Source organism: Pelodiscus sinensis, chromosome 9 (genome assembly GCF_052426305.1).
Source record: "Pelodiscus sinensis isolate ZL-2025 chromosome 9, ASM5242630v1, whole genome shotgun sequence".
NCBI classification, from domain to species: Eukaryota; Metazoa; Chordata; order Testudines; family Trionychidae; genus Pelodiscus; species Pelodiscus sinensis.
In genome coordinates this window covers 32,151,217-32,166,957 of record NC_143060.1, presented here as the reverse complement: position 1 = coordinate 32,166,957, position 15,741 = coordinate 32,151,217, and the positions used below count along the sequence as shown (strand labels likewise).

Sequence of the window (15,741 nt, the reverse complement as noted above, 5' to 3'; positions counted from 1 at the left end):
CACTTAGGCAAACGAGAGGACCGTTCAATGTAGGACCATTCCAACTCCACCTTGGTCTGAGATTTCCTTAAGGCTAATCACTAAAAGTAAGTTGATGGGAATCCATAGAAAAAGGGCGCTTTGTGCACAAGTATGGGCTATTTTGCAGCAACCTACGCCCGTGGGCGTGTTTTCTACACTTCCCAGGCAAGTGACTGTCCTACAGCACGAGGGACACTAAGGGCCTCTTCTATCCCTCGCTTTCATATCCCAAGCGGAACCAGTCCCAGGCCTTTCCCCGTGTGGACTCGCGGCAGGGGTTGCCCAGCTCTTCAGTGCCTGCCGACGCCTTTCCGAGTTGCCGCTGAGAGGAGCCGGGCTTCTGGGCAGGGGCAGAGCCGGTCCTGAGGGGCCGCCCCCACCCCCGCGGGCAGGGGCACCTATATGCTCGGGGCGGGGGAGGAGGAGCCGGGCAAGCGGGGAAAGGCGCGTTCCCTGCTGCTTTCCGCGGCGGCCTCGTGGGGGACCCTGGCTCCGTCTGCACCGGCCCCTCTCGCTCACGGAACCTTCGGCTCCGGGCCGGGTTTCCGCGGCCGGTGTCCCCGGTGCCAGCCCCGCCATGGCGGCGGAAGGGAAGGATCCTCTCGGCTACTTCGCGGCCTACGGCAGCGACAGCAGCAGCTCCAGCTCGGACTCCGAGAGCGACGAGCCGCGCGCCGCGGAGCGGGAGGCGGCCGGGGGCGCTGGGGAGGCGGCCGGGGGCAGCCCGGGCCGGAAGCCGCGGCTGCCCGGGCCCGACGAGCTGTTCCGGGAGGTGTCGCGGCCGCCGGCCTTTCTCTACAACCCGCTCAACAAGCAGATCGACTGGGAGCGCCGCGTCGTGCGGGCGCCCGAGGAGGTGAGGCCCGGGGAGGGTCCGGGGTGAGGCGCGCGGCCTCCGCCAGCGGCGAGAGTCTCTCGGGCAGAGCCCGGCGGGGAGCTGCACCGCGGTGAGCCCCGAAGCGCGGCCAGCGGCAGAGCCTCTCCCGCCCCGGGGAGCCAAGGGCTGGGCGGCATCCCGAGTTGTCAGGCTCCGGCCCGCTAGCCTGAGACACTGAGCAAGGCAGCGCCCTGCCGAGCTCGCCAGCCCCTCTTCCCGACAGGTGCGCTGGGAGGAACCACTGGCCTGCAGTGGGGAGCAGTAGGAGTGAGCGCTGTGTGGCGGGAAGGGGAGAAAATAAAACAAAAGTGCTGCTCTGGGTCAGGTTTCTCCCCACAGAGCTCGTTGCATCGCCGCTATTTCCTTTGCACTGGCAGCACCGGCTTTTAGTTTTATGGCTTTTCCTCTTGGTTGCTTTAGAATCCGAAGATTGGAAGGAACCTGGAGAGGTCATCAAGTCCAGTCCCCTGCACTCACAGCAGGACCAAGGGTAGGGATGTAAACGACTAGTCGACTATCCGATAAGCAAATGCTTATCGGATAGTCAACTCGACTAGTCGCTTCCTCTTCTCCCTTTCTACCTCTTATCAGAGAGAGGCAGCAAGGGTGGGGGAGCAGGAGCTGGTGCTGGGGGGGCGCAGTCTTAAAAGCCGTCTCCATGGGATGGGAGTACAGGTGCGGTGTGGAATTGGTGGCATTTCCATCTTTGAAATGTAGCAAGAGTGGGGCTCTTGCTACATTTCAAAAGCAGAAGCACCCAGGAGCAGACGGTGAGTGGGGGACTCAAGCAGTCCCCTGCTGGTCCCATGCTCCCTGTTTTGGAAATGTACAAGAGCCCCCTGGGGCATGGAGCACGGGGCCAGCAGGGGACTATTCTTGTACGTTTCAAAAGCAAAGCAGGGAGCCAGTAGGCTTTTGCTACATTTCAAAGGGGGAGATGCCCTTATCAACTAATTGAATAGTCAATGACAATTGCAACGACTATTCAATTAGTTGATTAATCCTAAATTTAATATCCTTAATGAGGGATGGGCAAAATACAGCCTGTAGGTCATCTCTGGCCCACTGAGCCCCTGGATCCGCTCCATGGGAGGTTTAGCCATACTCCCTAGCTGTCTTGCTCCTGCATGCTGCTCAGAGTAGTTCTTTGAACATTGAGAGCATGCGGGGAGACAGAGAGCGACTTTACATGCTGCCTTTGTCCCCAGCACAATCTTACAGCTCCCACTGGCCGTTTCCAGCCAATAGCAGCTGCCTGTTTGCACGCTGCATGAGGTGTCCGTATCTCTCCGGGCTGACAGTGTTCAGAACTGCACGTGATTCCTACAGCTGGTGTAGGGGTATGGAAGACAGAGACCTCAGCTGAAGAACTTGCTGGGGTGTTGGCCAGGAACCACCCAAATAAGCACCTCCTGGCCAGAGCCTGCGTCTGGCACCCCAGACTCTCCCAGCAATCCTCTGTACACCCTCTTGCATCCCATCCCAGGTCACAACTGCCTCCCAGATTCCACACCCCCTCCTTACCCTCATCCCTTACCATATGCTCCTTTCTACCACCCATCCTCCATTCCAGACCCCACACCTCCTCCATTAATAATGTGGATAGAGATACTTGAGTAGTTGACTAACCATTAATCTTGGCTTATTGGGTAGTTGAGTCACTACTCGACAACTTGCTTCCCCCCACCTTTCTGCCTCTGTATCAGAGGCAGCAGGGAGTAGGGGGGAGCAGGAGCCAGTGTTGGGGAGAGCTGGCTTAAAAGGAGGGGAGGCAGAGCTGCAGCACTTCCAGAGCTAGCGTGAGCTAGGACTAAGGGCTTGGGCCAACTCCAGGAGCCACCCATGCTGTAGCTCTGCATTTTAAATGTTGTAAAAGTCCAATAACTCTTACTGCTTTTAAAATGCAGAACCGCAGTAGGTCCTGAAGTCAGCACAAGTTAGAACTGCTCAGGCCCAGTTCACGCTGGTTCCAGGAACTACCTACTGCAGCTCTTTTCAATTCTTTGGAGTGTACCCCCAGCAAAAATTATTGCTCACCCTTGATTTTGACCATCCCTGACAGGTGATGATTTTCTAACCTGCTCATATAAATCTCCAGTGATGGAAATTCCACACCCTCCCTACAAAATTTATTCCAGTGTTTAATCACCCTGACATGTAGGACGTTTTTCCTAATGTCCAACCTAAATCTCCCTTCCTACAATTTAAACTCATTGCTTCTTGTCTTATCAGAGGTTAAGAAGAACAATTTTCCTTCCTCTTATTTATAACCAGGGCTCAACAATTAGGACAATCTACTCGCCCATGGTGAGTAGATTTTAGCTTGGCACGGCGCCGCAGCACAATCAACGCATGTGCAGCGTGTCAAACCGTGCGGCTGGCGAGCAGGGCTCACTTGTCAAGCCCTGTTTATAATAACAACCTTTTAGATATTTGAAAACTGTTACCACGTTCCCCCTTGGTCTTCTCTTTTCCAGACTAAACAAACCCAATTCTTTCAATCTTTCCTCATAGCTCATGTTTTCTAGACCTTTAATATTTTTTGTTGGTCTTTTCTGGTCCTCCTTAAATTTGTTCACATCTTTCTGAAATGTTGGGCCCAGAACTGAACACATTACTACAGTTGAGGCTTAATCAGCACTAGGGATGTTAAAATTGCTGAAATTTTCAGCGGTTACATGGACCCACAGCCAGCTCCCCAGGAGCTGATGTGCACCCTAACACTTCCCCCCCCCCCCCCACCTCACTCCGGTAGCTTTCCCAGTAGCTTTCTCCGTGTCTACAATACAGTCCAAGAATTTGTTGGATAATCTGTGCCCTGCTGTGCTATTTTTCCAACAGATGTCTGGAAAGTTGATGTTCCCCACCACCACAAAGTCCTGTGCTTTGGATGATTTTGTTAGCTGTGTTTATGAAAAGAAAAGAAAAAAAAATAGCCTCATCCACTTCTTCTTCCTAGTTAGGTGGTCTGACGTAGACCCCCAACCATGGCATCACCTTTGGGGTTTTTTTTTAACTATTTTTATTTTTACCCTGATACTCTCAACAAGTCTGTGTCCTGTATCCATCTCAACATCTGTCCAAGTGTGTACATTTTTAGTGTAAGAGACTACACTCTTTTTTTTTCCCCTTGCCTGTCCTTCCTGAGGAAGTTGTACCTTTCTGTATCTTGGTAATGTGTTTCCTCAAGTCTCTGTAATACCAACTATGTCATAGTTGTGTTTATTTACAGGCATTATGAGCCCTTCTTTTTAGGGGAAAGGTTCTTCCTCATTTGATCTGACCAGGGTCCCTCAGGTAACTGTTTTTGGTACTCCAAAGATCAGATCTCCTTTTGTTTGATGCTCTCACTGCTTTATTGCACTGCGTTGTTGTAAATGGTGGTGTTTTCTTCAACAGCCTCCTAAGGAATTCAAAGTGTGGAAGACTAATGCAGTACCACCACCTGAGACTTACAGTATTAAGGAAAAGAAGCCTCCACCACCTCCCGAACTTGATATGGCAATAAAATGGTCTAATATATATGAGGACAATGGTGATGATGCTCCACAGCAAACAAACAAAATTAACTTTTTACCAGAAGAGGAGCAAGAGCCTTCAGAATCAGGTGGGTAACTATCTAATCTAGTGAAGGGCCTGGGGTTGCCAGCTTTCTGATTGCAAAACACTGAACACCCTTGCCTTAAGTCCCTGCCCCAGGCTTACTCCATCTCTAATCCCTCTTCTGCTTGCTTTCCCCTACTCTTGCTCACTGACTCATTTTTTCACCAATCGGGGTTGGGGGGGGGATGAGGGCTCTGGCTGAGGGTGTGGAATCTGGAGTGGGACCAGGGTTGAGGTATTTGAGATGGGGGAGGGAGAACCAGCTTTGGGCTAGTGGTATGGGCTCTAAGGTGGGGGTAGAAATGAGGGGGTTGGAAGTGTGGCACGGGGGTTGGGGTGCAGGCTCCAGGCGATGCTTATCTCTGGCAGCTCCTAGAAGCAGTGATATGGCCCTCCAGCTCCTAAGGGAAGGGATGGCCAGGGGACCTGTGCGCTGCCCCGTTCACAGGCACTACTCTTGCAGCTCCCATTGGCTGTGGTTCCTGCTCAATGGGAGCTGCAGAATCAATGCTTGAAGTGGCACCTGTGACAAGCAGGGGCAGAACACAGAGCCCCCTCCCCCATGCCTGGAAGCAGAAGGGACATGCTAGCTGCTGTGGCCAACCAGACTTTTCTAGTGGCCTGACCAGCAGTAGTGACCAGAGCCACTAGGGTTCCTTTTTTGACCAAGCATTCCGGCTGTAAACTCGATGCCTGGCAACTCTAAAAGGATGTGAAAAATAAAAAAGGATGGTTCTTTTTGGGGTATATTTTGTGATCTGCTTTTAGTTTGGTCTTCCTGGTTTTCCTTCCTCCTCCTCTTCCATGATGGACAATATCTAATATATGGTAACTTGGTACTATACAGCGGCTCAAGAAGGATTACGTGTAAAATCCTATTTACAAAAAAGTCCTCTCATTAGGGTGGAAATCAGAATGATTTAAATTCATTTTCTAAGCATGTATTAAGAAACTCACCAGAAAGGGACAAACTATTTTCCAAGCAACCATGTGTTATAAAGCTAAATTTAAGGTTGTTGCAGGATGCGGTCTGAGGGAGCTCAGTTACATTAATTATCTTGCAGTTGATGTCATTAAATAGTCTCTTGCTCAGATTCTGCTGTTCCAAAATCCTGTTTGAATCTTCTTTGTAACCAAACACTTGTTTCTGTTATATTGAACTTTTAACTTGGAAAAAGAGATGAAATAATAATAATGCAATACATATCTGATCTTAGAGTCAAGATGCTAATAGGATTCCATGTAAAGTTAAAGTGACCAAATTTCATAAATCCAAATTTGTAACCATTGGTAGCCTGATAATTCAAGGCCAGCCCTACAATTATTAGGTCATTAAAAATGTGCTATCTGCTTTAATGAACCAATAGTAAGAATAGTTCCTACATAAAGTGTTTCTCTTTCCTCTCCAGAGAGTCATGACCTAATGTGACCTTGCATTCCCCCATCATAAATGTACTAAACTTAACATCTGAATAAAAAGTGAATTTGCTGAGTACTGTTACATATGCTTGAAGGAAAGATCTTAATACAAAATACAAGTCAGGTGGTACATGTCAGCAAGCTCTGCTGTAGAGATCTTTGAGACAAGACTACTGGTAGCCTACTTTTCTTCCTCCTCCTCTTGTACCTCCCTAAGTCAGAACAATACTATCTGGCTGTCTTATTTTCTTCCTCTCTTCATAAAATTATATTGTCCGAGGTTCAGTGGTAAGGTTAGATCCATAGTATCTCAGTGTGCATCTTGTCTTTCCTGGCATGGATTGAGGCTGGCACTGAGATACTCTGCTCCGCTCCTCATAGCATCAGCAGAATGATTTCAGCTCCTGCCTCTGTTAAAGAAGCAATGGTGGGGTCTGCACAATATCTTTCATGTTTAGTCTCTAGTTTATTAAAATCTTAATTTCAGACAGGTTTTACATTAAAAACTGAACTACTGTTGTGTTTCCAGAGATAGCTGTGTTTCAGTGGTAGGCCAAGCTGTTTGTAATTATGATGTTCACAGAGTACTTTAGGATAAAAAGAGCTGTGTAAATGAAAGATTTATTTTTTAGCAGAGCATCTACAATATGCGTGCCTAAACAACTTGATACCATAGGTTGGAATCAATATTGAATTGATTGATTGAAAAGATTGAATATTCTTTTTGTCAACTACATAATAAATGTGCTTGTGTGTGAGAGTAACTCAAGTCATAGTGTAAAGATTGCAGCTAAAAGTAGAAAATGTTTCTTTGGAACATCCAGTATTGTGTCAGATATCCGTGAGGTACTTAAGCTTGTTCATTGAGAACTTGATTGACAAGGGGAGCACTTTCTCCCATGTGCTGATTGTCTGTTTGCTCCTGTTCGCCTTTCTTCCTACTCTTCTCTTCACCTGCCCTGTATGTTCACCTCCTTCCTTTCCTCTTCAACACTATCCTGTCCTCCTTCCTGTGTCTCCTCTTAATAAAATCCCACCCAAAGAATAAACAGAAATTTTACAACAAACATGAAATTTGCAGACTGTCACTCTCTTCTTGTTTATAATCTCTTTCTTCCTATCCTTTGTTTGTCATGTCTATTTGCATTGTTAGATGTTTGCGGCTGGGACCGTCTTCTGCTGTTTATAAAGTGCCTAGCACAACAAGCTGTGGTTTTGATTGGCCCCTCATCACTGCCATAATAAAATTAATAAATCATTCCCACTATGACTGTGGTCCGTTCCAAGTCCTAGTGAGTCTGGTTCTTCTGAAGTGGAAGAATAAATTGGTTTGGCGGGAGGGTAAGGTATGTGACAAAACATCTATAACATCTTTCATTCCAGCTTGAATTCACATATTGTATTTGCATTAATTGATACCATCTTTTATTTAAAGATGATGAAAAAGATGAACCGGCTTCTGCTAAGAAACGCAAACTAGACACTGAAGAAGAAACTAAGAGGAAGAAGCAATAAGTAGGATGTACTGCATTTGGCCCATTATGGACACTTCCCCTCTGCTGAAATGGGAAACATTTCATACTTCCCCCTAACTTATATCATGTATGTAGAGACTTTTTTATTTCTGTATTTGCCATTTGGAAAGCAGAGGAGTTCATGGATCAGCATAGTGATAAAGCTTGTATCCATTGAACAGAAGTTAAATCCGTGTGATCAGTTTATTTAAAACAATCTTTTAAAGTATTGCAATGAATATTTGTGTTAATACAGGTTACGGAGCTTTGTGGCATTGTCTTTATCCACAAACTTGTGATGTGAGCTTTTCTCAGCTGACCTGTCAAAACCTTTTATAAAGGAAAGTATTTTTAAAATGTTGTTTTAAGTAATGTACATGTTTTATGAATCTTGTTTTGAAATGTATGTAAAGAGTGTAAATACATAGGTTACCTGAAATAAACTACATGTGAAAATGTATATAGCTTAGTTGTTTAACAGAGTGTAATTATGGACAAATTCTATACTGTTTGCATTTCAGCAATGTGTTGAGGCTTGATAGACTGTTCAGATTTGATGTGATATAAATTGAGAGTTACTACTCCTTTTACAGCATTTGCCTTCAGCAAATTCCACTTTTCAAGTAAATTGTTGTGAAATCTATACCATCATGTTATTGCCTGCAGCACTGGCTCATGGGGTTAAATGATGAGAGGAACATTGTCAATATTGAATAATTAAGTCAATTTGTGTTTTCTCAAAGTAGAGAACAAAACTGACATTCATATTAAATACAAAAGTTGTCATGACTCAACTTCACCACTCAATAATTATTGCCAAATGCATCCACTTCAGTGCAAAACAGCAACAAGAAGCTCAAGTGAAATGTATACTCAACTTGAAATGGGAGTTCTGCAGCAAGCAAACTGGCCCTTTTTCTTGCTCTCTTTGTAGAATCTAGTTAAGCAATATGCCCTGCTCCCTTACAGGATCAGAGGCTTTATGCATATCTGAGAAGAAATGGTACCTAGGACCTAATCATGCAATCAGAAATTATTCAGGTCATACTCTAGGAGTGAGGCCATGATTTACCATTTTAACATTTTACCAGGACCATTTTATGGAGTATAGCTACTCACTCTGACAGTGTAAAAACTCTGTAATGCTGCAGCCATTTGAAATTAGAATGCAAATATCTAACTTTGACTAGACATCAGGAGTGAAATTGCCACCAAAAGGGTAAGTTTTAATAATCCCTCAAGGCAGAACTTCACCTTCATGTTTAATTTATAAAGAGGGCATCTGCTGCAGCATGATACTCTTTACACCATAACAAAGACTGCCATAAATGTAACTGACACAATACTTTTGTAAACACATGTAGCTGTAGATTACTTATGTAACTACCGATCTAGTCTGACTCTGGGTACTGTTTGTTCATGAGATTACACGGGCTTGTTAAACATTACATTTTTTAGCCTTTTGAGCACCATTTATAAAGGTGGAACAAAAGTTAATGTGTTAAATGTGAAGTTGGTGTCTAAATGATCAGGCTACCTATTATGGCCTCTTACCATAGGCTCACTGGAGTGAGGGTGTTATGCCTCAGGACTGCATTATTACGGAGAGTCCTTAAACCTAGGTGAGGAACTTCAGCTTTGGTTATAAGTACAGTAAAACTCCAGTTGTCCGGCACCCACTGGAACCCGGAACTGCTCAGGTCGGCTGTGCTGCTCCCCGGCCCCAGCACACATAGCGTCCAGCCTGCATGTGCCAGCAACTGGCTGCTGAGCACAGGCAGCTGCTCTGGGACCCAGACATAAGGTTGGGGACGAAGGGGAATTGGGTGACAGTGTGGGGGGGAAGGGGGTTATGCACGGCGTCCTGGCCAGTTCCCTGAAAAACCAGCTACTCAGTGCACATGCCCCAGCACCTGGAGGGAGATGTGTGGCTGTACTGGTGGCTCCAGGACCGGAGCATAAGGTGGGCAGGAGGGGGATTGGGTGTATGCTGCCTTATAGTACCTCCTGGTACTCGGGCATATCCAATAATCTGGCACCACCTAGGTCCTGGATTATCAGAAGTCTACTGTATATAGATAACTGGATTGGAGGAGTGATACTGGGATTTCCTTTAGCCATAAAAATCAAATGGGTCAGTTTCTTGGGCTTACCATTCTGTTCACTGTGATTCAGTTAACAAGGTTCAGGCCACCCTCTCCTTGTTTAAATAATTAAATGGAGATTGCCTATCTCCTAGAGCTGAAAAGGACCTTGAAAGGTCATTGAGTCCAGTCCCCTGCCTTTACAGCAGGACCAAGTACTATCCCTGACACATTTTTGCCCCAAATGGCCTTGGCAAAGGATTGAACTCATAACCCTGGGTTTAGCAAGCCAATGCTCAAACCACTGAGCTATGCCTCTCTCCCCCTTTGCTAGCTGATCAAAATCTCCATGTTAGAAAATTTGGCCTTAGTTACCAGATCCCAGTTAATGAAGATAATATCCCACGGTACCCAAAGTAAGCTCATTCTTAATACTGGAAAGATTCAATCTGCTCAAATCTTACAGGTGAAGTCTAAGGGATTGGCTAATATTTGGATCTTGTAATGACCTCTACTGCCTGAAATAGCTTAACCAATTCCATAGCTGTCGTGTAAAGTGAGGAACCCTGGCAGTAGATGCATGTCTGCAGCACTGGCATAACGAGGCTTTTGTCTTCATGTTATTTTCTTCATTACACTATATAGCAACTTCGGTAAGAGATCAGCATTTTTGCATAGTTCCCCTTTTTGAAATTAAATGCCACAGTGTTGGGCTGCTGAGGTGTTCTTCCCACCACAGGAATGTTAAATGTTAATATATTATGGTCACTATTTCCAAGCGGCCCTGTTATAGTTACCTCTTGGACCAAATCCTGCATGCCACTCAGGGCTAATTAAGTAATGCCTTTCCCCTTGTGGGTTCCTGTACCATCTGCTCTAAGAAGCAGTAATTTAAGGTATCAAGAAATTATATGTCTGCATCTCGTCCTGAGGTGACGTACCCAGTCATTATGGGGATAGTTGTAATCCCCCACTATTATTGAGTTCTTAATTTTGTTAGCCTCTCTAATCTCCCTTAGCATTTCATAGTCACGATTACTGGCCTGGTGAGGTGGTCGATAATAGATCCCTACTGTTATATTTTTATTAGAGCAGAGAATTACTATCCATAGCGATTCTATGGAACTTGTTGATTCATTTAAGATTTTTACTTCATTTGATTCTAAATTTTCTTTCACATATAGTGCCACTCCCCCACCCGCATGACCTGTTCTGTCCTTCCGATATATTTTGTACCCTGGAATGATTGTGTCCCATTGATTGTCCTCACTCCACCAGGTTTCTGTAATGCCTATTATATCAGTATCCTCCTTTAACACGAGGCACTCTAGTTCACCCATCTTATTTTTTAGACTTCTAGCATTTGTATACAAGCACTTTAAAAACTTGTCACTGTTTATTTGTCCGCCCTTTTCTGATGTGGCAGATTCTTTTTTATGTGAATGTTTTTCATTTGATCTGGCCCATACTTTATCCTCTTCTATCCTCTTCTGACTAAAACCTAGAGAATCTCTATCAATAGACTCTCCTCTAAGAGATGTCTCTGTCTGATCCACATGCTCCTCCGCAGCAATCGGCTTTCCCCTATCTCTTAGTAAAAAACTGCTCTGTGACATTTTTAATGTTAAGTGTTAGCAGTCTGGATCAACTATGGTTTAGGTGGAGCCCATCCTTCCCTTATAGGCTCCCCCTATCTCAAAAGTTTCCCCAGTTCCTTATAAAGCTAAATCCCTCCTCCCTACACCATCGTCTCAGCCATGCATTGAGATTCTGAAGCTCTGCCTGCCTACCTGTCCCTGCGTGTGGAACTGGAAGCATTTCTGAGAATGCCACCATAGAGGTCCTGGATTTCAGTTTCTTTCCTAGCAGCCTAAATTTGGCCTCCAGGACGTCTCTGCTACCCTTCCCCATGTAATTGGTACCTACATGTACCACAACCACTGGCTCCTCCCCAGCACTACACATAAGTCTGTCTAGATGCCTTGAGAGATCCGCAACCTTCACACCAGGCAGGCAAGTCACCATACGGTTCTCCCGGTCATTGCAAACCCAGCTATTTACATTTCTAATGATCGAATCTCCCATTACTAACAACTGCCTTTTCCTACTGACTGGAGTTCCCTCCCCCAGAGAGGTAACCTCAGTGCGAGAGGATACCCCAACATCTGGAAGGAGGGTCCCAACTATCGGAAGGTTTCCCTCTGCTCCCGTTGACTACTCTCCTTTCCTTGAGCTTTTCATCCTCCTTAATAGCGCAAGGGCTGTCTAACTGGAGATGGGACAATTCTACAGTGTCCCGGAAAGCCTCATCTATGTACCTCTCTGCCTCCCTCAGCTCCTCCAGTTCAGCCACCCTGGCCTACAAAGCCCATATATGGTCTCTGAGCACCAGGAGCTCCTTGCACCAAATGCACACATACGCCACCTGCCCATAGGCCAGGTAATCATACATACTACACTGAGTGCAATAAACAGGATAGCCCCCACTCTGCTGCTGGACTTCTACCTGCATTCTCTCCTATAGCTACCTAGGTTATTGATAGGGTTTCCAGTTAAATCAGGAAGTTTTGATTAAAACCTTCAAATTAAACTATAAAGAATGGCAAGTGTACCCTGGCCCCTTCCCACTCCCCTGCCAAACTCCCTCTCAAAACTCATTGTTTGCTGCTCCTGTTCACAAAGCTGTTCTCATCAGGAATAGTGAGCATTGAATGTGTAGTGTGTGCATTCTGTTTTGGTTAATGTTAATAAATAGAGATTAAATAGGATATTACTATATAAAGCTCTTTCTTGATAAAACTTCCCATTAACCTGCAGAAAGTTTACCCTAAGATCTAGGAATTGGGTAGGGATGGGTATTTACATTAACAGGATTACACCTGAAGCCTAGGAACAGGTAAGGGTGGGTGCCCTAGAATGTAAGGTTATGCCTGATCCCCAGGAATGGGTAAGAGAGGGTTACTCCAGAGCTCTAGAAACTGATTAAAGGTTCATGCTCTGAGAGTGTGTATGTAACAGAATGTTGTGAGTAACAGTATCACTGTCCATCTTTTGATTGTAATAATAATTCATAGGTCTGGTATAGCACATTTCATCAATAGATTTGAAAGTGCTTTACAATGAAGGTCAATCCCTATTTTACATGTGGGAAAACTGAGGCACATTCTGGTGACTCGCCCAAGCTTACATAGGAATCAGTGACAGCAGGAATGCAACCCAGATTTCAAATCCCAACCAAGTGCTCATACTTTTATCACTGGTCTGCTGAGTGATCTCGGGCAAGTCACTTCTCTTTCTACTTCAGTTGATCTATCTGTGATGTAGGATAATGAAGCTTAAGGATACTGACCTTCTTTGTAAAAACTGTTGAGATCCATAGACAAAAAGTACTATATAAGAGCTAGGTATTAATATTGTAATGCACTGTCAGATCCCCTAATCTTATACTGGTGCTTTAGCCTCCTTGCAACACTGACAGTAGAACCACATCCATCAGCCACTCTCTCAGAAATAAGCTCCAGCTGTTAAATAGCCATGGCACACATGAACCAGTTTTCTTTTTAATTATTTTAGATACTTTGATACCTATAACTTTCCTCATAAAATAACAAGGGAGGATTGGATCTGAGGACCTGGCTTGCTTGAAAAAAAGGAAATGTTCAAGTGAGCATAAATAAATATTTTAGTCCTCAAAAGATTCTGCAATGGGATTTTGGTAGAAAAAGCTGTGATGTAGGTAAGAATCCCATGAATATAATCCTAACAAGGATTGGGAAGAAGCTGATATAAGGATTTGTCTATTAATGTAGCCCCTGTGTCCTGTCACACCTAAGACTAGCTTCAGTGATGAATGTCCTGGGTGTTTTCCATAGACAATTTCTATTTTGTATTCTTACTCACTAGAAGTGTTAAATTGGCATCTGTGTTTCACCCTAGCTTTAACTAGAGGTCTAAGCATTTTGGCTTACTGCCATGTAGTAGAAAAACTTAGTTCCAGGCAGCATCACCTTATATCTTCTGTGTTACTGATCTTAAAAGGAATGCTTACTTGTTAATAATATGACTCATTACTTTTCATGGGTCGATTTCAAAGCACTTGATTGTAAGAAGCCTCAAGCTATTGTTTTAACAGTGATTCTCCACCCACATACACATAATCAGTGGGATGTTTTCTTAAAAAGTCTGTTGTTGTTGTTGTTTTTTAAATAAATATTTCCCATTCTCTCGCCTTAAGTTATGTCTTCCATTAGCTCCTTAAGCTATAGACTCTAAAGTTGTGGCAGACTCACTATGTGAGTTCTGTAGGATAATTCTGAGGTCTGCATGGATCAGACTAAAGTCTCCATGCATAAATGAGAAGCAGCCTTGATCCGTGACCACGTTTTACACTTATTGTAGCACTGTTTTTCATGGTGCTATTGGTTTGAATGGGAAGGGGAGGAATTTCTCCACAAACCAGACTTTACAAATGGAAAGGAGTATAGGGTGAGGGTTTTAGGCTCTCTTGGCAAAAAGTATATACTTTACATTACAACTAAGTAGAAATTACTCCTCTTTAAATATTAACACCCTGTGCCTTTCTTCAAGTTTCTGCTCTGGGAGAATAATTAATAATTATAAGACTGGAATAACTGGCTGCTGTACTAAAACTGTCAGGATAAATATACAAATAACTGTTGGATTGATAAACTGTGATAGTTAAAACTATAATTTCAGTGGCCATTCTGGGAAAGTCATCTCTTCTGTTTTATATCACTTGTGTTAAAATGTGGTGATGGAGTAGTAAGATTAAGCTTTTTTTTAATTATTATCATTATTATTTACGGTATTATTATTAAGATACATCTGGCACTCCCAGTCTCTATGTGCTGAGAACAATAAGTGTTGTAAATAACTCAGATTAAGCAAGCAAGAAAGAAATACTCTATTCATCTTTCAAAATTTACATTTTCAGAAAATGTAAAGTGAGGCAAGATATTGAACCCATATCACTACAACATTGGGATGATGAAGAAATGGAAAAGGGTAACGTGTCTGAATAGATTCATGCTCTAGTACAGTGGTCTCCAACCTTTTTACACCCAAGATCACTTTTTACATCTCAGAACAGGTGAAGATCTACCGCCCCATCCCTTCCTTGAAGCCCTGCCCTCTCTATTCTCTTCCTGTCCATCACTTGCTGTCCTCAGCCCTTACTTACACACTCTGATAAACAGTTTATTTTTAAATTATGCAATATATAAAATTAAAATCACGTGTTTATAGTTATGAAACAAATGGTCTGTTTTTTATTCATGTATTTAAATCTAAAATCAAGCATTTATAATTATAAGTTTTGTGGGGACAGGGCTCTGCAACAGGGGACAGAGTGCCAGTGGGGATAGAGTTCGGGGAGTGGGGACGGGAATGGGGACAGCGTTCTGTTGCTGGGGACAGGGGAGTGGAGACAGTGTTCTGTAGCTGGGGAGTCGGGGCTGGGAAGTGAGGTGCCAATGGAGGCAGAGAGTCCCCTTCATCTGCCTCCTCCCAGGATTACTTCCCACCTGAGAGAAACCAGAGCGCACTTGCCCCGGTGCCAACCCCCCCCCCCCCCCGGCGTAGGAAAGCCCCGCGCGTTCCTGCCCCGGGGCCGACCCCCCCCCCCCCCCGTGCGTGCCTCCCCCGGGGCTGACTCACCCCTCCTGTGTGGTGCAGGGAGCCGATGCTTCCTCCCACAGTACACCCAGCAGAGCAGCTAGCGCACTTCCGGAATCGCCAGAAGTGGAACTAAGCTGCGGGACTTCTGTCCATCCCCGGGAAGCCGATGCTACCTCCATTTTCACTTGAGGTAAGTAGTGGGGCTTCTCAGGGGTGGGAGAGAAATCGGGGTGGGGCGGACAGGACGCCTCGCGATCGACTGGTCGAGGCCTCATGATCAACCAGTCAATCGCGATTGACCTGTTGGTGACTATGGCTCTAGTAAGTTACAAGGACGGTAGCTCTAAAGTACTAGACTTGCTAGCTTTTTTCCAAAGAGACTACACTCCAGTCTGTCTAAATTAAGTATGCTAGCTAAATGGCTGAAATATTGACACTCGTTTTCTGTTAATCCAATCCAATCCACCTTTCAACAGAGTGTCTTGGAAAAGATACATGACTGTCCTAGGAAACCTCTGGATTGTGGCCCATAACTTCTGATTATGTTAAATATTCTGTGCTATAGCTTTTGTGTAACTGATGAGCT

The 15,741-nt window shown here is 44.8% G+C and overlaps 1 protein-coding gene across 2 annotated transcripts; it reads left to right on the top strand.

Moving 5' to 3' along the window:
• The first annotated feature begins 238 nt into the window (after positions 1 to 238).
• On the top strand, positions 239 to 7,894 carry C9H1orf52 (chromosome 9 C1orf52 homolog). 2 transcript variants are annotated; one of them, XM_075936380.2, is made up of 3 exons: positions 239 to 877; positions 4,298 to 4,505; positions 7,356 to 7,894. In XM_075936380.2, exons 1-3 carry the CDS (start codon positions 599 to 601, stop codon positions 7,433 to 7,435), a joined length of 567 nt encoding a protein of 188 aa, XP_075792495.1. In that variant the 5' UTR covers positions 239 to 598; the 3' UTR covers positions 7,436 to 7,894. The 2 variants fall into 2 exon arrangements, with proteins under 2 accessions (XP_075792495.1, XP_089636615.1); XM_089780489.1 differs by lacking the exon at positions 239 to 877 and adding an exon at positions 922 to 1,388.
• The last annotated feature ends 7,847 nt before the right edge of the window (positions 7,895 to 15,741 follow it).